Raw genomic sequence first — 25,768 nt, forward strand, 5'->3', positions numbered from 1 at the left:
TACACTTTAAAAAATGTATCTTGAGATTTAGGTATCATTTCTATGGTAATAAAACTACTTTAGCAGGAGGAGATAGAATATTAGCTGTGCTCCCAACTTCTAACTCGTGAATCACAAACACTTTTCTAAACAGTATTTTTTACATATTGATAAATGTGCATGCACATGCTTTTGAACTATGTGCAACAAACTATTTGTTTCAAGGACAGAGACACATGCAAAAGCAAGCACTGAAATGCTAAGAAATGGAAACATGCTGCTTTTGATTAGTCAGTGAATGGTTTCTGCAGAACTATTAGGCATATGAGCAGCTCACATATACTCTGTAATTAAGTATTCACACTCTATTAGAGAACAGTATTTTAATGCACTCGATAACAATTATGCTTTATCAGTTGATGGCTGAAGCCTACATTACATCTTTACACTGGCCACCAAATAATTTTGATGGTTATTTCCACATACAGAGGTATATCCACTGAGATCTGCAGTTGGGCACCAAGTCCATGCTGAAATCTGCATTCTTGTGAACTAAATTTTCCTTTTGCATGAATGTCTGGGAAAGCTAATATAATATTATTCACAACATCCACAACTTAGGTTTATTTGAATGCACATTGGAAGTTTAACTGATTATCTATTTTTAAATACACTTGGTTTGAGACACTGCCTTTGTATCATAGGACTGCTCCTCATGTATGCTAAGGAGAAAATCAGGCAGAAAAGCTAGCATGAGACTTTTGACTTCACTGGTATGCCATCCTCCTGCTAGGCTCTGCTGCACAAGCAGGGAATCACTGAAGTGAAACAAATGATTACTTGCTAGGATGAAGAATATCAGTGTCACTGTTTTAATAGGTCTGTAGGAATAACACAAACAGCAAAATAATCTGCAGCTGCTAAGCAGACTACTAGGAACCTGTTTAAAAAGAAGGACTGGGAGAAACTGAGTCTCTGGGGCTTGTGCTGAAAGGCAGAAAACCTCACAGAGGAAATGACCACCACATAAGCCCCAAAGTTTACAACCCCAGATGAACACATTAACAGGGCACCAAATCAAGCTGTGTTTCTATTAAGTTGCTTCCAGTTGCCCACAGATATGGATTTTGTGTACAGATACAGATTTCAAATGTACACTTAAAGAGATATGATGTGCTTTGGTACCATTTTCATCAGCCAGCAAACGTGATTTCACCAAGCCCTGCTGCAGATCAAAGCTTGATACAACAAACCATAACACAGAAAGAAATACTTATGAAAAGTCCATGACTTGATCACTGTACTAAACACACTGGCTGGCATTTGTCCTGTTGTCTTGGAAGAAGAAGGAAATTGAGAAGGGGAGAGTAAGGATTAAAAATAGATGGGGATTTTTGGTGCGTATTTCCCTACCTTTTATAATTGTTAGAAGTCAGGAACAAAATACTTGCTGCAGAGCAGAATTAAGAGCTCAACTCTTCTGTGATATTCAGCATTGCTCTAGATGCCCTTGCAGGTAAAACGGCTTGAAGAAGCATGTTACAAACTGAGGCACTTAGAGTAATTCTTATTGGACAGTATTCCAAAATACGTCCCCCTTCAGAAAACAAACCCTTAAGGCCATGTCCCCTAACTCTTTCAACAGCTTGAAAATGCACATTTGCTGCTTGACCTAATATTAGAAATAAAACTGTAACTGAAGGTCACATCTATAAGTAGCTTCATTGTATTTGGACACTGACATTGCATAATGTCCTGGAAATGACTAAACATGGCTTAAACTGGTATCTGCAATTTTAGAAAGAAGCAGCAAGGACTTACAAATAGGACCCAGTTCTAACAGTTTGTCAAAGGAGCAGCAAGAGGTGGTTCCAAGTGTTGCACAGAACTGCAGAGCCAAACAAACAAACAAACAAAAAAGTGTTACAGCATAGAAAATGACAAAAACAGTCCACAAAGGCAGCAATAAACAAAAAGAATAGACATTATGACATTAGAGAACAACAAAAAAATGCCAGTCATTACCTACCCTTAGTAGAACTTCTAAGACTATAGTGGGTTTTTTCCAAAGCTCCCATAACAGTCTATTGAAGCAGATACATAAAATGTTTATACAAAATTGAGTGATAAGTACTGTAGTATAGGCACAGTGTTCTGCTAATGCTCTATTTTATATATTTTCTGTATGTTCCACATGCTTATTGTGTGGCTCAATTCTATGCTCACATATGCAAATCCCATCAAAATGATTTGCAGTTCATGGTACATAAGCAAGTTGTGAACCTGAGCAACTCAAAGGTGCTGGAATTATTGTTGACAGAATAGATCAACAAATGTTGCTGTCTTGATCAGAGCCACAGCTGTGCAACAGAGATTTGTAACCAGTTTTTGCTCCAGAGATCTGCAACATGGAACTTGTTCACTAGTAACATATGTTCACTATTTGCCTTGCAAGACTTTTTCACAGAGAAACTTCTTTTCTCATATTCATCCTAAAACACTGGAACAGTTCTTCTTTCATTCTGTTAATGTCTCATTTGATATATCCTTCTGTGTGGCCAGTGGGCCAAAAGCAGAGGCAACATAAATGCTGAAGTTTCACAGTAGAAAGATAATAAAAATAGGTGAAAATGAGCTATTGTAATTTACTGGGAATATGCAGGTAGAATTTTAATCAATCATTTTAATTAAAATAAAAAAGGGACAATTCAGTATTTTTTCTATATTAAGCTACTAAGAACCGGAGTTTGAAACAAATACAGTTCTGAAAATGAGAAGCATATTGTATGTATATAGTTAGTAACATCGTGAGCTAACATATTTTTCCGTCAAGATAATCTAATCTATACCTACACTGGGCCCTCCTATATTCCTGAGACACAGGAGAACAGAAAACTGAAGTGCATTGAGGTACATTTAAGAGTTCTCTGGAAGACTAATCACCCTCTGAGAGAGGCTGCTTTGAAAACATTGCAGGGTATTTTTTTAAATAGCAAGAAAAAATTTGGTCTCTATTTTTCCTAAGAAGGCATGTGTGTATGGAGTGAAAATATATTTATTACATTGGAGTGCACCATGATGAAAATGCCAGTTTTTCTATATGAATAAAGAATAGGAATTAACCCATTGGATTGGGAAATAAATAAAAAGAGTGTACTACAGACTTTACTCTGCTTTTACATATACATTTTATGGCAATAAAGTATAAATTTTCTGACTAGAGTCAGAAAGAGTAAAGTAAAGGAAAATTAGATATTTTAGATTAAGATTAAATTAGAGATTAAGATTAGAGTAAAATTAGAGATTAAGATTAGAATAAAATTTCCTTGGTTAGTCCAGCAATTTAAAAAATTATGGAAATTTCACAATTAAAAGTTACACATTATTGTTATTACTTTTGTACTGCAGTTAAGGTATTCTCCTAATCAGGATAAGGAGTATGTTTTTTCAGTGAGAGATTGTATGAGTTCAAACACATGCTTAGTTGTTTAAATAATGGCTTATTCTGTAAAGTATACCTCTATTTCTAAAATATTTTTGTTTTCCTCTCTGCAGGTGTCTAAGCCTCAAAGCTACTTGCTTTAATTCTCAGAAACCACTTAGAGTGACAGCATCTGCTCTTGTCAGGATTCTCATTACCCCGCCTCAGTACTACAGAATGAATCTAACTCAATTTGTAGCCTGTATAACACCAGAAAAATCACATTTGTGCAAAGGGCAGGGGACAGACTGCGTCACAGAAATGGGACTGATGGCTCAGTATAGCCTGCAGGCCTTTTCCTTTTCAGGTTGCGCACTTCAAATTTGACTCAGCCCTTGGTTGTGAATACAAAGCAGCTAAAATGCTTAACTCAGTCATCTCATGTTTTACTTTCCTGAAATGGAGATCTATGTCAGGAAACATACATAAATCTTTATGATTCCTGGGAGCGATTACTCGCAATCTTTTCAACTGAAGACCTCCTACAGCTTTTGAAAAAGATGTGGACACATTTTGCATGGTTCCACCACAAAGCTTTTCATTTGCAAATAACTAAAATGAGGCAGAACTTTCAATGTTCACATATTGTTTTTCTTTTCTCCTATTCAGTTCTTGCCAGCTTGCACTCATGAGAATGTCTGTGGCCTGAAGAAAACTGCAACAGTTCTCTATACCACCATTCACTATTTTACAGAACAGCAATCATTCACTAACTAGACATCTGTACACGTCTCAGGAATGTTTCTTCCAAATGGAAATCCGTGGTCAGGATCTAAGTGTTCTACTGAAAAGATGGCTCCTCTGTCAGTCTGATTCTGATTTATTGTTTCCCGAGTGAGTCTGGATACAAAAAACCTGCTTCTTAATTTCCTGTGGATCATGTTCAGAAGAGTCATTTCATCTAGAATCAGAGAGATTTCTGGCTGGGCAGCAGGTAATTGTGTTGTAACAGCTGTATACTGGTATATTATACAATATATGTTGAAGTATATTGTATCTTGTAAATGCCAGCTGCAATCTGTCAGTGCTGACTTATGAAAGAGAGCACAAAGCTCACAGGCCACCTCCACACATTTAGGTGAGCTAGGCTTGAATGCAATGGGCACTCTCTCTGAATTTAGAAGTGCTTAACTTAGTGGTTTTCACTTTTGAGCATCCCAGCCAACATTCTGCCAACACCAAGGCCTGTCTCAAGCTGGGTGCATAGGGCCCAGCTGAGAGAGGCGTTTACACTCAGGCTTAACCACCAGAGTGTGTTTACAGGTAATGAAATGGACATGACTTCAGCACTTCAGTGTTTTAAAGCTCCCCCTTAACTTGGGGCCAGATGAAGGGCTGCAACTCATCCGTGCTGGGAAATGGCTCCTCAGTAAATTGTGGCAACTTGAGTGCCTCAACACCTGACATGGTTAAGTGCTTTGTTTGCACAGTCTGCTTGCTTTACCATATGAAAATATCTCTGGTTTAGGTTCTACAAAAGTATTTTGAAAGAGACAAATTAACATAAGGCTGAACTCAGAAATAAAAGAAAGAAAACAAAAGTAGAGACCTGGGTACCCTAGTGGCAACAGCTTTTACTGAACAAAATGATATATACACATTACTAGTGCTACAAGACATTGATGGTGGGTAGGAATGCAAAGATTCCTTTTAAAGACAATGCTCCTTCCCAAAAAAAGCTGACTGCCAAATTCTATGTATGTGAAAAGCAAACCTTTAATTAAGAGATTGCTGTAATGACAGAACCTGTTTTAGATCTAGCAAACCTGACCCTGATTCTCCACTCACCTCTACAGGGAAAGCACTGCTACCGAGTTCAGCATAATGATTCTTCATTTATTCATTAAGTATAAGAGGAGAAACATGCCTAGAAGGCATTGCAATTTACTTGTATTTTCTTTTTAATCCCTTACAAAACCTTTTCTTGCTTCGAAGGGAGACTGTAGCAGCTTGGACACAAACAAGACATCTTCATTAGGAATGATGTCTCTGCTGTCACGAGTCTCTTCAGGCAGAATTTCTTCCATCAAACTTGTTGCTTTGATGTTGAATCACTCCCCTTAGTGAAGGATCAGTGAATACAGGGAGACAAGGAATTGAGTGGCGTAAGGTGTTTCCTTGGCAATGTGCATATCTTTGTCACCAGAACAAAATACAACAGCACCAAATTACTCAAGAACAAAAGAAATGGAAAGGCTTTTGAAATCTGCAAGCCAGTAAAGGGAGCACTAATACAGTGCATGGACTGCTGCTCAGCATGACAGAGAATTAACACACCTTTTTTGTTAAGAGGCCAACCATACCGATAATGAGTTTAGTCTAAGCTGACATATTTTATGTATACAAATAAATGGAAGACTTGATACAGGCTGCATTAACTCAGACAGAGCCTCTGCTGTCTTTGAAAGCCTGTTCTGCACAGCTAAACAAACAGAGGAAAAAAACAGCAGTTAAATCACCCTTTGTAAAGGTGTCACTGAATACGTAAATTAGAATTTTTTTTTATTTTGCTATGCATAGAAAAATTAATCAGGTATGAATATTTATGAGGAGCCAGTTGCATTTTTTTGCTAATAGACAAAACCTGAGGAAAAAAAGACATTAATTTTATAGTTACTGCATGAAGATGTGATATCCTGCTGTACTTGTAATTATTTAAAATGAACAGTAAGATATAGAAGCAGGACCCTGTCTAAGGTATTATGAGCTGGGATCATAACATAGAGAAATAAAAAGTGCCTTGTGGAACGTTCTTTACCTCAACAGGTGTCTCCCACAGAAAAAAAAAGTTATTTTTGGAATCCCTAGAGATGCTTTTTTCTCAGTCAGAATCTTGTTATATTGTAAAGCAGTTGACAGGATGTGCTTGGTCATCCTAAGGACTCGCTAGTTCTAGGAAATTAGCAGCGTTCTGCGCATATGAAAACCACTTCTCATTCTGGTCATCCTCATATTACATAAAAACATTCTCTGAAGGTTAATAACAAGAAGAGTAAAAAGATTACATTTTCAAAAGAGCTTGGTGAAATTTAAGCTTCTTTGTGCCATTTGGCACTAATCCATGACTATAAGCAAGCTTAATATTCTAATTCTTCTGAAAACAGTTCATGGAAATTTAAGTCACATTATCCCTTTTCAAAATGTTACAACACGAAAGAAAAGAAACAACCATTGTCAGATATGACTTTTCTGTGAAAAAAGTGACTTACTTTTAAATCACTTAAAAAAATCCCATTTCTGAAGCCCTCAGTTTCAAATTAGTTGTGTGAAGATTTTTTCTTCAGTGGAGGCCAGTAAAAACATATTCTCCATAGCATGTTATACCCCTGAACAGATCTATACAGCCTGTGGTCAGTATCAGGTTTAGTAGAGCATAGTGCTTGGAAATAAGCAAAGAATATTTTTGGTGATATACAAAACCACAAGAGAAGTTACTTACTTCATGGGAAAAACCAAATGGCAAAATCTTGTTTTTACTGGAAGTAGTAACATGGTATTCTGAACTGGCAGGAGGAGTAGATCTAATGAATAAGCAATTTTTCTTTTTGATCAGGTATTTATCATGGAGGAACCAAACTTTTAGAATTTTATGTAATATAACCATGGTCTGTGTCAAAACTTGGGGCATTATGAGTTTAAGCTATTGAGACATAACTATATTTGCCTTCGCTGTTCAGCTGTGAAAGCAGGAATCTCTGGGGAAAAGAAAGTGGACAGATAACAAGAAATGGTGACACCTAAAGTTTCCACAGTCACATTCCCCATAGCTGACTTGTCAGAGATTAGTTACATACTCACAAGTACCTGACTGACAATGTCTGATCTCAATGATATTTGAGGTATATTATGGAGGTTCATGTCTTTGCTAAAGTACTGTCAAGGGGAAATTATTGTTTCTGAAGACACTGAGCTTGAGACTGCTCACGTTTATTGCCTTTAAACTTGTTCTATTTGTAAGTAAGTTGGAATCTGAAAAATAAAGGTAAACAGTCGAGAATTCAGGAATTCAGAGATTATAACACTGCAGGACTATATGCAACAAAAAAATTGACCCCAAACATCATTCTGCAGAAAAGTACAACCAGCTGCTCCAATTACTTTCTTTTCCTGCACAAAAAGGCATGTGAAGAACACTCATGGAACCTCTTCTAGGATTCTAGCTCAGCTGTGTATCAGTGCCTCTGTTAGGGATGAAATCATCTATTCATGGGAAAAGCATCTTATCAGAAGCATTAAATCCACTGATTTGTTAAAATCTAGTACTCACAAAGAATGGTATAAGACCAGCAGCTTTGTCTTCATCCAGAACTTTCTTCAGGGCTGAACCACAAACAGTGAATGTCTCATCTGAAGGAACATTCTTAATCTTCACAGCACCAATTAGTGCAGCCCTTTCCACAGATGAATGAGCCTACAAGGAAATGGGCAAATTTTAAGACCAACCCCTTTTACTGGAATGTAAGAAGTTCATTCGAATTTATAAACTAAAAAAGTAAAGACACAATTGAGATCCTGGGACTGTTGATGATATGTAATAGATACATACTTCTCCATCTTTCCTATAGGTAGATGGACATACACATATATATACATACACATAAACAAAGACAAAATACACTAATAGCAGCCCTGACATTTCCTTGAGACCATTGCCATGATCACATTAGACGAGAGCTCCATTAACCTTAGTGAGAGCTTTAATTTACATGGTAGGATTATATAGAGCTGATGGATTGGGCTCTAGATCAATTAAAAGACATGCAGAAAATCATCTTGTCTGATAATGATTTAGGTGCTTGCTAGCATATTTTTTATTGTGTATAGCTTTTCTGAACTCTAAAATTATACATGTCCCAGTATTGTACAGACAGATATTTTCTTACATGACCATTTTTTTGTGATTACATACTGACTAAATTGTGGTTTGATAATTCATTCACTTTTTTTTAGGCAAGTAAGAATCATTCCCAATATGTTATTTTATTTACAACTCACTTCATTTGAATTCCCTTGAAAAAAAAATAGTGTTTTAGAAAATAAATCACATCTCTGTAAATAAAAACAAAGATACCACTAAGAAATTCTTATAAATTTGTGAAATACAATAGAATAATAACAGGAATAAAAATTCCACTGACATTGAAAGGTACATTAGCCACAAAATAATCTCCTTTAAAGCATGATTAAAACAAACAAACAGTTTCTATAGTTCTATAGTTTCATTAATCATTATTAATTTGAAAGAGGAAAATCCCTCACCTTTTCATATCATGACCATTCTCATTCACAATCTCCTTGTTGATTCTTCCCAGTGCCTTTAAGACTGCTTATTAATTCTATTTTAATTTAGCATATAATCACAAAAATAACAATCCAAAATTTGTTGAACTAGACTAGATGTAGTTTTTGCCTTTCAGCTTAACATATTCCTGGAATGTTTTAAAGACAGATGTACCATTAAGTTTTATCTCAGTAGTACCTCTTGTTAATGTGCTTTGGTAACTAATTCAGCACCAACTTGAGAAAATTTGGAAGCCTAGACTTTAAATATAACTTTTTAAGTGGAAAAAAAGTGTATAACATAGTAATGCCATACTTCATTCAAGTGTACAATGGAAAAATATATTTTAGAACTTATTTATACTAGAATTGCAAATAAGCAAACTACAATAAAACACTGAGGTTGTTAGCCAGTCAGAACCCCTAAATTGCTTTATCAAGACTCAAAAATTGTAACAAGATACTTTTCCAAATGCATTCAGGCATTGTTGGGCTCTATCAGTGAATGGTTTTCCCTCCCACAGGATGGCTTACGTTGAACTTTCCTTCATGGATTATTGCCTATGAGTCACACAGGTCTGTTCTTAACAGAGAAGGAACGGTGAGCTGGGAAACAATCTGCTTGGAAAGGTCAGCAGTATCTTAAGGCAAATCCTTCTGTAAACATAAGATCCTCTGACCTTCAATGGGCAGGAAAGCCTGTCAGTCCTCATTTCAGGTCAGGCTCTTATATGGGACAAAAAAAGTCAGAACAAGTAAAAGGTTTTGTGCATCACTGGGTCAGTAAGAGCTCTGGGATTGGTGGTCTGCGTAATACTGACCTTAGGGTCCCAAACAAACAAAAAAAGATAAATGTCCTTTGTGCTTCTTGAAAGCAGCTATCTTTTCTCATATTTTCTTGTCCTGAATCTTCTCACCAAGCAAGTATAATCCCTCTTCCCACCAGCAAAGAGCAAGTATAGTGTTAACTTCTTCTACAGTGCTTTCTAACATACACTTAGTAATAAATCAAAGTAAGGCTGAACCCTGGCCATTTTACTCTGCACATCAGATATTACTTTAAAATAAACATTAATTACTAAGAGAGGGGATTTTTTTCCATCTCATTGACATGAGGTAAGAAAATGTTACACATATTAAGAGAAACAACACTGCATGGCCCTTCAGTGGGATTAGTGTGTCAGAAACATAGCAGCAGCAGAACTCACATGAGCAGAATTTATTTTCATTAACATTAAAAGCCTCTCATAGTCATGGCCTGCTGAGACTTTAGTGTAGCTCAGTCTGCTAAATACTACTCACAGGCAGAAATCAAGGATTACATTTTCTGTTTCCTTACAAGATTTCTTAGTTGGATTGGCAGATGGATATCTCAAAGGTTTTCTTTCTTTTTTTCTTTTTTTTTTAATAATGTTTTTGCTTCCTCAAGTACTGTGACCAATTTGTTTTACATTCATGCACTAAGTTTTTCTGTGTCCATGCATCTGTATCCATGCATGCATATACGGGGAGGATGTATGTGTGTTTGTTTGCACATATGCTTGTAGGAGGAAAATACTGTGTGCACAGATGGATACAGAAGGTTGGATGTAACAAAAGGTACCCTAGACTTACTAAACATAACTGAAATTAATACTTATTTAATTATCTTATTTACTTCAAACAAGTTCTTTATAAAGATATTTAACACTGACATCTGGATATTTATCCTTTAAATTATGATAGCACACATGACATTGCAGTTCACTTACCACAGAATTACAGAATGGCCTGCGTTGGAAGTAACCTTAGAGATCAGCTAGTGCAAATCCCACTTCGTGGGCAGGGATATCTTCCACTAGAACAGGTTGCACAGAACCCCATACATCCTGGCCTTGAGCACCTCCAGAGGTGGGATATCCACAAATTCTATGGACAACTTGTTCCAGTGCCTCACCACACTCACAGTAAAGACTTTCTTTAACATAATCACCCTACCTACTCACAGCTTAAAATCATTGCCCGTTGTCTTGCCCCTACATGCTCTTGTAAAATGTCCCCCCATGTCTTTCTTATAGGCTGCTTTAAGTCATAATTATGTCACCCCAAAGCCTTCTCCTCTCCAAGCTGAACAATCCTAATTCTCTCAGCCTTTCCTCAGAGAAGAGGTGCCTCATTCCTCTGATCATCTTGATGTCCATCCTCTGTACTTGCTCCAAAATGTCCATGTCCTTCCTGTCTGTGCTGGGGCCCCCAGAGCTGGATGCAGCCCTGTAGGTGAGATCTCACCAGAGCAGAGCAGAGGGGCAGAATCCCCTCCCTGGCTCTGCTGCCCACGCTGCTTTGGATGCAGCCCAGGACACGTTTGACTTTCTGGGCTGTGAGTGTCCATTGCTGTCTATGTCCAGCCTCTCATCCACCAGCACCTCAAAGTCCTTTTGGGCAGGGCTGCTCTGGATCTGTTGATCCCCCAGCCTCTGCTGGTACTGGGGGTTGCCCAGACCCAGGTGTAGCACCTTGCACTTGGTCTTGTTAAATTTCAGGAGATTCCCATGGAGCAATTTCAAGTTTGTCCAGCTTCCTCTGGATGACATCCCATCCTCAGGTGTGTCAACTGCACCACTCAGCTCAGTGTCATCACCAAATTTGCAGAGTGCACTCAATTCCTGCGCCATTAATGAAGATGTTAAACAACACTGATCCCAATACAGACCCCTGTGGAACACACTTAAGATGTACAGTAGTATTTAAACAACCAAAATCGGACAGTCACCAATCCAAAGAGTTTATACTAAATGCACCTGCCTATTCAGATGGCTGAAATTGTTAAGTACAGACACTGTGTTTCCATGTTAATGAGAGGTACTCACCTGATCAGAAGCATAAGCCACCAGCCTGCCCATGATCTCTGCTTCTGTTAGCTCAGGCTTCTCTGACTGCACCTGTCTGATAGTCTTTGTTCTTGCAGCAAGCAGTGCAATCAGGGTGGCCTCACTTGCACTTCCCTGTGGGATAAATTGAAAGAAGATCCAAATGAAAACATTGCAGAAGAAGAAAAGTGACATTCATTCTGCATGTTTCTGTGAAGTAGTTAACACAAAATGCAAATGGGAAACTGTGCAATCTCATGTTTTTTAAAAATATGTCTGACAGCAAGGGAGGAATGTCTGTTTGATCTTGGTCTCCTCCTTCCTGATGCCTCTAACTGTTTTCTTAAAACTCTATGCCTGTTCAGTTTAGGCTACAGCCTTGCAACCAAGTGCTAGAAAGCTGGACTCACAGACTTAAATGTATGTGAAAAGGCTCTCAAACCAGGCACCAATCTGCTCTTAACTCGTACCAATGTCAGAGTAACTTGATTTCTGCTACTCTGGATCTCAACAAATTTATGTTTCATCGCAACCTCAATGCCAACTCTCGCTTCTGTCAAACAGCATGCCTAATTATATGTCTTCTTTGATATTAGAATTACATTGGGAAAGTAAATCATTGTGACTAAAAGAGAAAAAAACCACTGAAAAACCAAAACTGCTATGATTCAATATAGCTAATTGCACTTCAAAGTATTAGTTGTGTATGTTTTCTTCATCATCAACAAAGATGAAAGCAACAGTGATACACTATTTCTAAATTGCACTTTGACTCACAAAACATCAGTTTAAAATGTGTCTTAGATACTCTGTGGTAACAAAAAGGAGAATTTTTTTGTATCAGTTTATTAGTAAATTTCACAAAATACAACTTTCCAGAAATTCTTTATACAGTTTTTATCTAGAACATGCATCTGAAACTATGAAATATGCCCTAAACTACTCTTCTACACTATAAGTAGCACTTTGTAAATAGATGCTCATACATGTCAGTGCATTGGAGAGCCTTTATGCAAGATAAAGGGTTTAGGTACTTTCAAGGTTGATCAAACATCATGTGAATCATAACAGTGTTCTGAATAGAGTCACTTATTTTCATATCTGTGTCTCAGAAATATCCCCAGTGTCAACAAACTAATTTTGGAGTGATGGTTCTTATACTGTACCAAAATTCTCTCCTCCCACTGTTGAAGCAATTACAGTACATTTAAATATCTGGGAAGCAATTTTATTTCCCTTAAGGTGAGCCTGATTTGAAAAATTTCATATGTGAAAATGATCTCAGTAAGTTCAGATCTTCTCTTGAAGTTAGCTGAGCTATTCACATGAGACCAAGCTGCCTTCTACACACGTCAACATCTCAACAGTGAATGAATGCAATCCAGCTGAAATTCAACAGCCTCATCAATGGAGCAATTGGGGGAAAGGGCAGGCCCAGAACATTCATTGAATGTATTGCCAATGATTAATAAATTTTATCTGCCTTTCTGGTAGTGTGTGATTTGAGGAATATAGGTCCCTGGGCATAAACATAAGCTGGAGACAGTTTTGTGTGCTTTTTTGCAGTTTTTGTGCATTTTTTATAGCTGCTGCTGCACACAGTATTATGGCAACTGAGGGAAATATTGCAGATACAGTATAGAATTATGATACAATTACTCCTTTTGGTCAAGTAAGGTAGAACTTCCACGTGGACACAAGGGGTGAAGGAAATTTGGTCTATAAATTACAGAAAACATAATTTGGCAATCTCCTCATTTAATGTTATTCTGTAAATGGTCTGTAGCCGGACAGAGCTCTCATCACAATATCAGAACCGGGAGAAATCATCCTACTTTTTCTGTCTAAAAAGTCAAAACAGCTGAAATAACTGTTTACACCGTTAGTGTATTTCCAGGACATGTATGAAATACACGTATTACAAAACATAGGCATTTATATATAAAAGAAAATGGCTGTAAGAAATTACAAAGGTTAAGGCATTAATTTGAGATCAAGAAATTTAGGCCCCCACTACGCTGGTGATAACCTGGCTGGGTGTGCAAATGACTTAGGCTGAAGAATCGTTTCAGCTTTCTAAAGGGTGAGCCAAGATATCCTGGCTCTTCTTCTGTGCTGGTGCATAGTCAATGTATACAATAGTTCTTGTATGAATTTTCTTTTACAGAAACAAGGATGAAAAGGGCCCATTGCCCAGCTGTATTTTGCCTCCTGATATACAGGTGAGACATAGCCTAAAGGTACCTGAATCCAACTACCTGGAAATGCTTTTGGACATCTCATGATGAGTTTTCCCCTTGCCTCAGTTTCCATAAATCATCTTTTTTTATACTGAGTCACCTTTTTTACACTGAAGCTTTTTACACTTCTTGCAGAGCGTGGTTTGCAATGCTCTTCTATACACTTGGCACCAAAGCCTTGTGCTAAATATTTTTGAGGAAAAAAACCACCTTGGTTCTTGAACTATTTGGCTAACTGACAAGATAAATCAGCAGTGTTTTTTGCCAGACCAAAGATATTTTTGTCTTGCCCCTACAATACTTTTTCTTTGCAGAACAAGAAAACTCTTTAAAATTCAAAGCAGGTACACTTTTCAGCAATTTATCCAGAATGAACAGCAGGATACAAACTTCAGGAAGAATTTTGCTTTCTCGCTTATTTTTGAAAGCTGGTTTTTCTACTCCTGAATACTGTATTCTGCATTAAGTGAAGGATGATGATACCTTTGCTTTTACCACGGGCAAACAAAGGTTGCCATGGCAAGCAGGCTCAAGAGGCGGAAGAAATATCAGCAAGAGCTGATGTTCACGTCCACCAGAGCTCTGAACTGAAATTTTCTTTCATCTTTTGCCATGTTGAAGTGTCATCTTGCACACAACAACAAAGTGCTTCATATTGACATAGACTTTCAAATGTAATTAAGAGGCAATTTTCACAGGCTCAGTTTTATCCAATAGCACAATAATTACTTGGCATTTAGGAACAGAATGACTGGCACTTTCACACACTCACGTTGTCTTTGCCTCACGCTCTCTTGCTTGGATCATTATTGTTTAAAGAGCAAGACAAGAAGATCTGCAGCCCAAATGACTGCATCATAAGCTGGAACACAGAGCCCACTTTCGATTCTGCAAATGACCAGTTTCTGATGAAAATTATGGGCAATCCAGCACTGTCAGCCTGGAGGGGCAATATTTCCTGCTGTTAACAATCAGGCAAAATTGCTTGCTTTAACTGGTACAGAAGAGATGCTGCTACAATGCACAAGGGAAGCTTGGTTTCTCGAACATAAAGCCCTCCCCAGCAATCGTAATGATAAAGATACTAACAGAGCAAGTAGATGAATAAAGAACTGTACTGGAAATACCCTGGTGTAGGTCCATGTCCGTCTAGGACAATGACAGCATTTGGGTTAAATTCATTCTTGCCTGGGAAGATTTTGGGAACAATTCATTGGAACACCCTGTAGGCATTTGTAGCTGAGATCAAAGAAAGAAGCCCCCAGTTCTAATATCTAAATCAGATGTATAGTAGAAGCCTGTCTTAGGATAAAATGGATTGTGCCCTGGCCTCCAAATACCAGACTCCAGAGGTTATCATAGGAGCACAGAACAATTATTTAAATTTCAATCTTCTTCATAGAAGAAATCTATTTTATATAGATTAATAGCTGTGACCAAGAGTTGCATCAGCAGAATGACCACGTGCTAGAGGAGCCATGGCTCACAAATGACATAGCTCTATTATGCATGCAAGATTGCCCATTGATGATATATTCATTATTGTTCAGGTTATCTGTTCAGACATTGTAAGTTTTATTCAGCATTCAATGTCAAAGTTTGGGGACTTTTTTCTAGTTTGGATATGCAGTGTAGTCTCAAAATTGTATATCTATTGATAGAACTGCTTAGGTTCACATTTTAAGCAGCTCTTCTTTTTATTATAATATTCTGATATTTCCTTTTGGTATATAAGAAAAAGTAATTTCAACCTCTTTGGCAAAAATTGATGGATCTTCTACTACATTCTGCTATTTCTATTTATCAAAGTTTTTCTCAAATGTTCTGTGGAAACTGACTGAAATAAACAATTACACATATAAAAAGTAGACTTCTAACCTCAGCTATGAAACACTGCTGCGTATTGTTGATAAGTATAAGCTCAGTTCACTGAGTAACAAATTAAAGTCTCTATCCTATGCAATTCTGATTTGAATTTTAAGCCTAAATTTTAAATTGAACTAGTAACAATTCTTCACTGAGAAGTGTTTTAGAAATCAGCTGCTCTAAAAACAAATGCATTACTTTCATGAATGATCCTGCCCCCTTATTGACATTCTCACAGATCATCAGTCCTTCTGGAAATTTGAAAGGAGCCCATGTGGCAGCAAAAAATATTATATATTTCCATCATTAATGTCCTAGTATAAAGACTTGACAAAATCATGGATTCACAAACTCAATGAGTATTCTTTTTTTCATGTCCCCTCTTACCTGAATGACTCCTCCACCTTGGCCATCCTTTCCAGCTAAAAACTCTTCAGGCAAATTAACCATCTTCCCTAGCCAATCCAGCATGACGGTCTCCAGCTCTGTGCAAGCTGGACTTGCAGCCTGTGTTGAAAAACAGAGCAGAGGTAATAACCTCACTAGACCATGAAGAGATCTACCAGAGCAAGAATAATTCTCTCTCTCTCTGTCTTTCTTTTGCTATTAAAGGAAGAGAGTAGATGGCTAATGTCACCAGCCAGGTTAGGGACACATAAACCATTTTGTGCACATAGTTTCTAGGACTTACAAAAAAAACCGTCAAAACAGGCATTATGTAGAACCACGACTATTAAATGTCAAAGCTTGGATTTGCATCTTGCATATTTTTTTTCAACATCAAAGACCAGCCTCTTTTGAGAAGAGTATACCTCATATGAATGTGGGGGTTTTAAGGCAATTTTCCATTCATCCAGATGATAAGAGAAATAACAACAATGGCTGGTAAACAATAGTCATACTTATTAGTGGATTACCAGTATGTTTGCATGGCTAGCACTAATTCTAAATGTTGGTGATTTTTCAAGAGCAAAACTGGTATGAGGAAATAGCCTTTTATTCCTGGAGTCATTCACGGTGTCTATGTGAAAACCTTTAATTAATCAAGAAAATTTACCTAAAAATGTACTCCTGCGACTTCCCTGCTATTAATCAATAATTTAATTGTAGAATGTTACTGAAATGCTTAAAATCTTGGCAAGGTTACCATTGTTACCATTACCACACACCAGAGTAAACTCACCCAAGAGAAGCCTACACATCCTATTCCACCACACAACATATCTGCAAGAAGAGCTGGGAAGGAAGAGGCCGCAGGGAAGTAGGCAAAAAAGTATGGACTGTGCCAGTGAGTCACCTGTATTAAAGGGAAAATAGCTATTTTTAACTAATACAGGAAGCAGAAACAAATTGTCTCAAATTCAAAAAATGGTTAGAGGTTGTGACAAGCCAACAGTTCTTGACTAGCTGGCTGTAACACAGGATCCCATTTTTTAGAAGAACTTACCTTGGTTTTTTTCATGATTGTTTATCCATCTTTTACTCGAAATAAAAAAAAGCCAAGTTCTCACCCCAGCCCTCCAACAATTCCAAAATCAGAGTTCTCCATTTGTCTTCCTGGAAGACAAGAATTGTGGGGGTCACGGAAGCCTGAGCTTCTGTGGAGGACACTGCTCTTGAGTCTCTACTGTCAGAGACTCTCTGGTATTTTGTTTTTCCATCTCTGTCATGCAACTGACATAGGAAAAGTGTCTTCAGTGCAGAAGAGGTCCACAGAACTGGCACACTTGTGTTGTTTGTTAATGCTCAGGCACTGAATCTGACCAAACAGCTCCTCACCACAAAATGAAACAACCCATCCCGGTATACAATACCTTCTGTATAAAATTAAACTCTCATCTCCCTTTAACAAGTTGTGATTTACATACAATTCCACTTTGTAGGAACTAATATGAGAGAACAACATAATAACTGCATAAATGGTAGTCAATTGTCTTGTGAAAGCAATATTTAGAATTATCTTATGCAACATCCAAGCAATTTTAAAGATCTGTGAGAGACTTGATAGTGCTCCACAGCTCCAGTCTAATAAAATTTGAAAGCAGGAAATGCACAGCCACACAGCAGCATTCAGTGGAAATAATGTGATATGCGATATGTTTGGCAAAAACAGCTTTCACATTCAAGGTAAAAGGCAAGTTTTTGAAAAAGTGCTTCCAGAGCTGTAAGTGAGAATTCAGCAGATCTATGTAAGAATTTTTTCATGGCTGGAAATCCAGAGGCTGCTGAGTTATTAAAGGCCAGCCTTTCTTACATCATTTTGTTTCCTTTTTAATACTGGAATTCTTCTTTTACAGCTGGAGGATAGTAAGAACAAACATTCTCTCTTGCTTGAGTTCATTGTTTCTCCACTTTTTTGTTCTGCATTCCCACCTCTGTTGAATTTTAGCTTTTACACTCCTCTCTCCCAGTCTGTGATAAAGTTTCTGGTTCTGGAGCTAACTCTGGGATTGCTGTACCACGTTGTTCTGCATGCTGCAAATAATCTCTTTCTTTCCTCTTCTAACCTTCCTCATGCCAACAATCAGCTCTTCTTTAAGGGATGTGGTCCATGCCAAGGGGAAACAGTCTTAAGAGAGTGAATCTTTTCCATGCTGTAGTATATCAATTTCAAATGTCCCCATCTCTTTCACATGGAAACAGCTCCAATCCAGTACAATTTTCCACAGTCTAAACTAGCCCTGTACCTGCTATATTCAAGATTTCATTTTTACTGATCACTAGGTAGAAACCTGTCAAATCAGTTATCCAAAGACAAGCCACTGTGAACCTTTTCAGCTGTATCTCATATTTGGTCTTACTTTGCTGCAACAAAGTTTTAGAGTATTTGTGGCTAATGCCTTCCTTCACAAATCAGAAAACAAAACAAAACAAAAAAAACCCGGATGGGAAAACAATAAAATATTCAAGAAGCAGTGGTCTCCAATAGGATCCACATGCACAGACTTTCACTGATGTCCGTAATGAGCCAGAGCTGCCACTGTTCATCTCCCCAGCTCTAATCCTCTGTGATCTGTAAGACTTGTGACATTCATCTTGGGTTAATCAAGTTAAACTGACTGCTTGCTGGGAGCCATTTACTTGATGAAACACAGCAGATTCCAGTTGCACCATTCACACAAAGTGAAAAAGCTAAAAGCCCTGGGGCAAGTACAGCTGTGCTTCTTCCTCCTGCCTCCCCTTCCCCCATCCCTTGAAGCAACGGTAAAATTATTTTTTTTCACCATGTTGGAACAGATACACTTAGTCAGATATTGCAAAGAGCCTGACATACTTGATGCCTGTTTTTTTAGCCCTCTGCCGATAAATAATGATATACAAATTTCTTGGGTTCACTCTAATTCCCACTCTAGTGCTTCTCAGAGACATTCTATTTCCAAGATTTCTTCTAAGGATATCTTTCTCTGGCTTCCTTAGTCTAAGGAACGGTCTCCCTTTGCCACACACTAAGGTTAGGTACTTCAGCTGAAAGTTCACAGATTAATAGATCCAATGTGAGGAAAATCATCATCTTGACTACTGATGTACTCAAGTACATCAGTAGTATTTTAAAGTACTTTAAAGTAGTATCACTCTGCTAGGGATTAAATTTGGTTTTTTTGTTATGACAATGAAGACAACATAAAAAGCAAAACAATATGTGGCAGGAGAATAAATTTACACTAAGCAGAAATAAATTAGAAAATACACACAATTAGTAGTACATGAGAGATAGAATAGTGATTTAAAACAATGCATTATCAATCCTCTAAATACTGTATTATCATTTAGGGTCTGCAACAGCTGAGATATTTTAAAGGGTTTAGAAAGTAATTTTCAGGTATAATTCTTAAATTCACTTCAAAAGGGGGTTTAGTTATTACAGATTTAAATTTGGCAAATTAAAATGACCTGAGTACAGTGTCGGTGCAGAAAACACCTGGGTTTGGCGTACTTTTTTACTAGGTAAGACTAGGACTTGGCTAGGGTTTAGGCATTAACCGAAAGAGTTTTCTTTATATATTTTATAAACTTTCTAATAATAGTAGTTAAGAAAGCTTTCTAGAATTATATATGTCTTGTAGATATCTATACAAAGATACATTAAAGTTCGTAAAGCAGCCAGCTTTTTCATTTATTGTTTTAGTACACTGTGACCCAAGAGCATTCTGGGCCATGGTAACAAAACTGCTCCCAGAAGGTCAAAAGAGGTGATCCTTCCCTTCTATGCAGCACTGGTACGGCCACACCTGGAGTGCCACATCCAGTTCCAGCTTCTTCAGTACAAGGGACAAGGACATGGCCATGCTGGAGTGATTCCAGTGAAAGACTGTGGAGACGATTATTTGCTGCCTTTGTCATGTGACAAGGGGCTGAAAGAGCTGGGGTTGTTCAGCTGCAGGGAGCCCAGGGAATACTTTATAAGTGTGTATAAACACCTCATGGGAAGGTGTAGAGAAGATGAAGCCAGATTCATCTCAGAAGCACCCAGTGACAAGACAGTAAGAAATGTGCACAAACTGAAACAGAAAATTCCACTTAAACATAAGAAAAAGCCCTTTTACTGTGAGGATGTTCCAACTTTGGAACAGGACAGCACAGTTCATCCTTGGAGATATTCAATGACCAGTTGGACATAGTCCTGAACACCATGCTCTAGCTGACTCAGCTTTGAGCAGTGAGGATGGACTAAATGATCTTGAGATACCATCCAATCTCTACTATACATGACCTCATGGTTCTGTGCCCAAGTGAGTCATTGAAATTTAGTATAAGCAACATGGGTGGAGAGTTACTATAAGAACCAGGATTTATATTGTGCTCTTTGTATCACTAACATTTCACACCAGTGGAAAAATTTAGGATAAAACTATTTTTCTTCAAAATGTATCACTTTGTAAAAGTGAATTTGTTTGCAGGGCATGTAAATACCAAGAAAAAGTCAATTTAGTTAAAAGAGAACATGGCGTGTTGATGATATAATTGGTATTCAATGTCCCACTTTCTACTCTCAAGTGATTAATCTTTAATTTTTGATCTATTATTTTATTGAAAGTTCTCAAGTGTTCAAAGTGTTTTCTGCTTCACAGACATTACTATTTTCCTCTAATGAAAAAGAAAAAGCAGTTATATCTATGAGCAGCAATTAAAGTTTTTGCATGTGTTGGACATAATTCTCTTATCTAATCTGCATTGATTTAATTCTCTTGGATTTAAGACTTCATCCATAAACCTTTGAAAAGAGTGCAGAGGTTTCAATTTACTTCAGTGGAGCTTTTGCCTGTTAAAGTACAGCAGGGCTGGCTCCAAAGAAAACAAGATAAAATCATATTGAATATCAAATATTTACATTGGTCAATGAAAAAGAATTGATATTATAGTACACTGACAAAAGCCATTTTGATTGTGATGTCCACTCCCATCACAATCATATCACCTAGCTGCATCTAGAGAAGAAATCCAAAGTGTTTATTGCAGAGATCCAAAGGAGAGATTCCTCATTAACTTTTACTAATAACTCAGTCATCTTCAAGCTACTTAGAGGCTTTAGGAGACAAGCACATATTTAAAATAAAAAGGTGTACCATAAGTGGAAAAAAAAGAAAATTTCAGGCCTGAACAATGCCTTGTTCAAAACAATGATGCTTTGTTCTGCATTGTCTGTCTAACACTGATCTGTTCAAGGACTAATATTTAGGCAGTGTCCATCTGCCTTAAAAGCTACAAGAAGCAGTTGACATTTAGGAGTGTAAGTCAACAGAACAAGTATTGCGGAGAATCCTTTCTAGTCAACTCTCTAATAAAAAGAAGTCTCCTATGAGAATTCTAACATTTAAAGATCAGCTTGAAGGAACACTTTGGGCACAGCAGACTAATAAAAATCCTGTTTTGTAAAATATTTACTGTGCTATGAAAGTAGTAAAAATATCACATGAAACTGAAAGTTATGAAGTTTTGCCTTAACCAGTTCACGGAATTATTTTCAAAAGTAAACCATGCATGAAGCAAAGGAATGATTTGATTATTTCTAGGAAGAATGGAAAACATTAGATCACATTTAAAGCTTGTAAATGCTGACCTTGTAAAGCTGACTCCTGCCCTCTAAAAGTTAATGAGTGTGGATACTTATGTTGGTAAATCCACACTTTCTTTAAGGTGTTTGAAACCCTAAATGCAGTACAGAACATGGCACTACAGTTCCATTTTTCTTACCCCTGGCATGATGATCTTCTCAATGTCTTTAAAGACGTCCTCAAAGCTCTCAGGATCCTGTGGTGCATGGTCTGCGATGAGGGGCCGTAGGTATCCTGGTTCCACATCTGGGAATACCTGTCGCTTCTCTATCTTCTCCAGGTAATCCGCAACATAGTCCACCATCTCCTTCCCTCTCTTGCGGAATTCTGCAGCATCCATGGGTAGCAGAGCTCAGGGTTTATTCTCAGAATAAACAGGAAACACTTTAAAAGAAAGAGAAAAAAATAGTCATTTTTGAAGGAGAATTTTACTAGTTTTAAACCTGTTATTCATATGATTTATAGGAAGACTCATATGGTCATGATAGGATTAGATTAGATTAATACAGACAAACAATAAGTTTAGCACAGAGAACAGTAGAAGCACATTGATAAAGATTCAAATATTACAGATTTATTTCCTGCAGATGCTGGTTGACACAAGGATGTGGCACTATGAAGTGGCACATAATCAGCTTCCTCCTGCCTTATGGAGAAGTGTAAGAAAACAGCCTGCTGTGTGTCTCTATTATAATCTGTAATAACAAGCTATAATAATCACAGTTATCACAGTGATCCACTGTGCTGCCCTGTCATTTTATCTGTTTCTCAACTCTTGTCTTGCTTCGAGATTTAGCTTCTTTACTCTTTCACTGTAAATGCACGTTGTGTCATCTACAAAACTTTGTTTCTTAGTGACGTTTCAAAAAGAATTCTTTAAGTTGATCTGTACTGCATTTTGCAGGAGAATGTGAGGAAGCTCTGTCTGGGACTGTCTATATTTTTCCAAGATGGTTGGGCTGCAGCTCCAGGGGTTCTTTGAGATGGGCAGATTGTGTGAGCACACCCAAGGCTCAGAGAGATGAGCTGAAATTTGCCTGCAAAGTGCTCTGCAAACATAAATTTGTGATGTTATGGTGCCTGCTCCCACCACCCTGGCCCACTCAATTTTATTACTCTGTGTAGTTGTGCATTTTGAGCACTCAGTGAATACATGAAACTTTTTATTCACTGAGTACCAAAAAAGTGTCCCAGAGTCTTTATACACTCAGACTGAGGTACAGTGTTCCTTGGAATCCAGTCAGAAGACTGGCAAGAGAAAAAAGGATACTCACTGTTGGTCTCAAAAGCTACTGTGCTTAGCTCACACACTTGTAGATCTTCACTTTGTAAAGAAATAATTACATTAAGCACAATGTGAATATTAGATAATTAGGAGACAACTTTTCAGAGATCAAGTATTTGTGATAAGGATTTCTAACTGAGGACATCATTTTGAGGAAAGAACCTCCTGGGCTTTTTTACATTTGAATTAGTACTGTAACACCACAAAAAGGAAGACATCATTAATAAGCACTGACTTAGAGACATCTCTGCTGCTACAAACAGAGGATCTGGGATTTGTGTGGAGCAGCTGCTGCTGCTATTTAAGAAGGCAGAGTGCTGCTGTAGGTCACGAAACACTTGGGAGAGCACAGTAGGGACTTCTAGGTCCCCAGAGATGGCTGCCCCTGTTGCTATTTTACTAGAGTTTTAGTATTCTCTTTAATCATCATGTAAGGGTTTATTTGGCTCTGTCTACACCTTTCATCAAGGGGTATTAGGACCTTTCCCATCTCTTGCTGCTAAGTTGCTGGAAATACATTACAGTGGTTACTACAGTCCTTAGAATGTGCAGTGGGTAGCTTTGTGTGTCAACCTCCGCTTTGAAAAGCTATGTTTAAGTGAGCAGTTTTGTTTCTGTTCCTTTAAAATAAAGATGATTCAATTTCTTCCCTATCTCCTAAATCTTATGTGCATTTTCATTTAATACATCTTTGTTCATTGTTCAAAATTTTAATAAACTTTCTAAAGAAATCAGCATGAACTGCAGCAATCAATATGCATTTCTGTGGCAGTAATCTAATTGCACACCAAGGCTCTGTTCTTTGGTTTAGACATTTTTGCCAGAAGAAACCTAAACATTGTACTGTTGCACTTCTTTTTCAATGTATCTCTAACTTAACCCTTAACTCATGTTATTATTATTTCTTCTAGGCTACTTCATTCATAGGTTCATTGCCATATCATGCCCTAAAGAAGTTGCATGATGTGATCTGTTATTTTTTTCCTCTGGTTTCAGAGAAGAAAGCTGTGAAAAAAGCATTTAACACACAACTGACAAATCAGTGGGAGATGCCTGAGACTGAACTGACTCAGAACATGAGGATTGGTGTTTCCAGCACTGCTGTTGCTCATCACTGTGCTACAGCTATTCCTACAGACCTTTACACATGGATCAGTTCAGCTGAGCATCTCATTCCGCATCTGTGGTTCCAGTAAACCCCAAGTACTGCATCAAGACAGATAAGATTATCACTGTGTAAGAGCATCACTAAGTTACTTTCTAGTTTTGCTTCATAGTAATCAAAGGGACCACTTAACATAAAAACTTCTGTGGATCACATAGTCTTTTCCTATTTTACAAATCAAATGGCATAAATTAAATCACATTGTATGTAAGCTCAAAACAGCTCACAAACACACAGAAAAAGAAAAGAATTTATATTAAAAAAATTAATTTATCATATTACCAGAAGAACATACATGGTACATTTTATAGCTTGTGGCCATTTTTTCACTACCAAATTTTTTTTCCACCTGAAATTTGTGGTACAAGTAACATATACATCATCTTGTTCCTACACTGTATGCTGATATAATTTATTATTTTTATTATTAAAACTTAGGACAATCCTTTTGGATACCAGGATAAGCAAATAAAATATCTAAATATTACATACACATTCCATGGTTTTAGTCTATTGCTATGGAACTCAATTTGACAAAATACACATTTTGTATAATCACTAAGATCTTGTTTGTTATTGGCTAACTTTACTTCCCAAGAATGGGAGGTTCACTGGCTCATCCTAACATTGTTTTGGCTGTACTGCTTCTGTCATAAATCACTGTTGCAATAGCAAAATTCAGGTAAAGAATTAAATTACAGGGGAAACCCACTGTTTTGCATGGAAGACGTAACTGAACCAGGAAGCTTAAATATTAAGAATCAAGGGTTGAGCCTTCCATCCCAAATGTGCTACAGAGGTTGGTTGCAGTGTTGTAAATTGATACAAACTAGTATTTACTTAACTTCTAATACTCTTACAATTCAGTTTGATGCAGTGAAGTATTTCAAACTGCTTCAATCTGAAGCAAAACATTTAATTCTTCTTTCCTCCAAAGAAAATACCAAGCAATTAAAAATCTACTTTTTTCAATTCATGCATCGTCCTTCCTAAAAGTCCTTCCCTGAAAATTCCATACCCACAGTAATATATGTATCTCACAGAGGAACTGTGAAGGCATACTCCTTGCAGGAACACAGTGGCCATCCTTTTCACCTCCTATTTTATATCCATTCTTCTGTGACAAGACCAACTTACACTTTCATCCCTATTTTTATTCTCTTCCTGAACTGTTCGCTGTAGATCTCACTTCATCTGCTTGAAAGTACTACTTGCTATGGAAGCCATCTCCAGCAGACAATTGTAATCCTCACTAGTGAGTACTACCAAAATGCAAATTTGTTCACTTCTCTACCAGTACAGAGTATCTCTACCTCTTGCACGCACATAAAACTCATGCACAATGCAATAACACAATGCATAGGGAGATACCTTCTCTCTATGCCAGTATATTTTGAAAATATAGAGATTTTCTAAGAAGCAAAATACTTCAGATAACAGGTCTTAGGGTTTAAAATGAAAATACTGTTTGAGAGAATCTGTACTTTCTGAAGGGATGAGTGTTACAGTCTGCATGCACTCAAAAAAATCCACTTAACTTGAAGGAACTTAAACTGCAAAATAATGCAAG

General features: G+C 37.4%; 1 protein-coding gene across 1 annotated transcript in view; it reads right to left on the reverse strand.

Moving 5' to 3' along the window:
- DDC (dopa decarboxylase) overlaps positions 1-25,768 on the reverse strand; it is a 52,070-nt gene that overhangs the window by 24,075 nt on the left and 2,227 nt on the right. The window contains exons 2-7 of the mRNA XM_066326863.1: positions 21,888-22,132; positions 16,879-16,992; positions 16,083-16,202; positions 11,590-11,724; positions 7,728-7,871; positions 1,801-1,867 (exon numbers count right to left, since the gene is read on the reverse strand). Of these exons, the coding sequence (XP_066182960.1) occupies positions 1,801-1,867; positions 7,728-7,871; positions 11,590-11,724; positions 16,083-16,202; positions 16,879-16,992; positions 21,888-22,088 (781 nt within the window). The 5' untranslated portion in view covers positions 22,089-22,132. The remainder of the gene's footprint in view (positions 1-1,800; positions 1,868-7,727; positions 7,872-11,589; positions 11,725-16,082; positions 16,203-16,878; positions 16,993-21,887; positions 22,133-25,768) is intronic.

This window comes from Sylvia atricapilla, chromosome 1 (assembly GCF_009819655.1).
Source record: "Sylvia atricapilla isolate bSylAtr1 chromosome 1, bSylAtr1.pri, whole genome shotgun sequence".
Lineage (NCBI taxonomy): Eukaryota > Metazoa > Chordata > Aves > Passeriformes > Sylviidae > Sylvia > Sylvia atricapilla.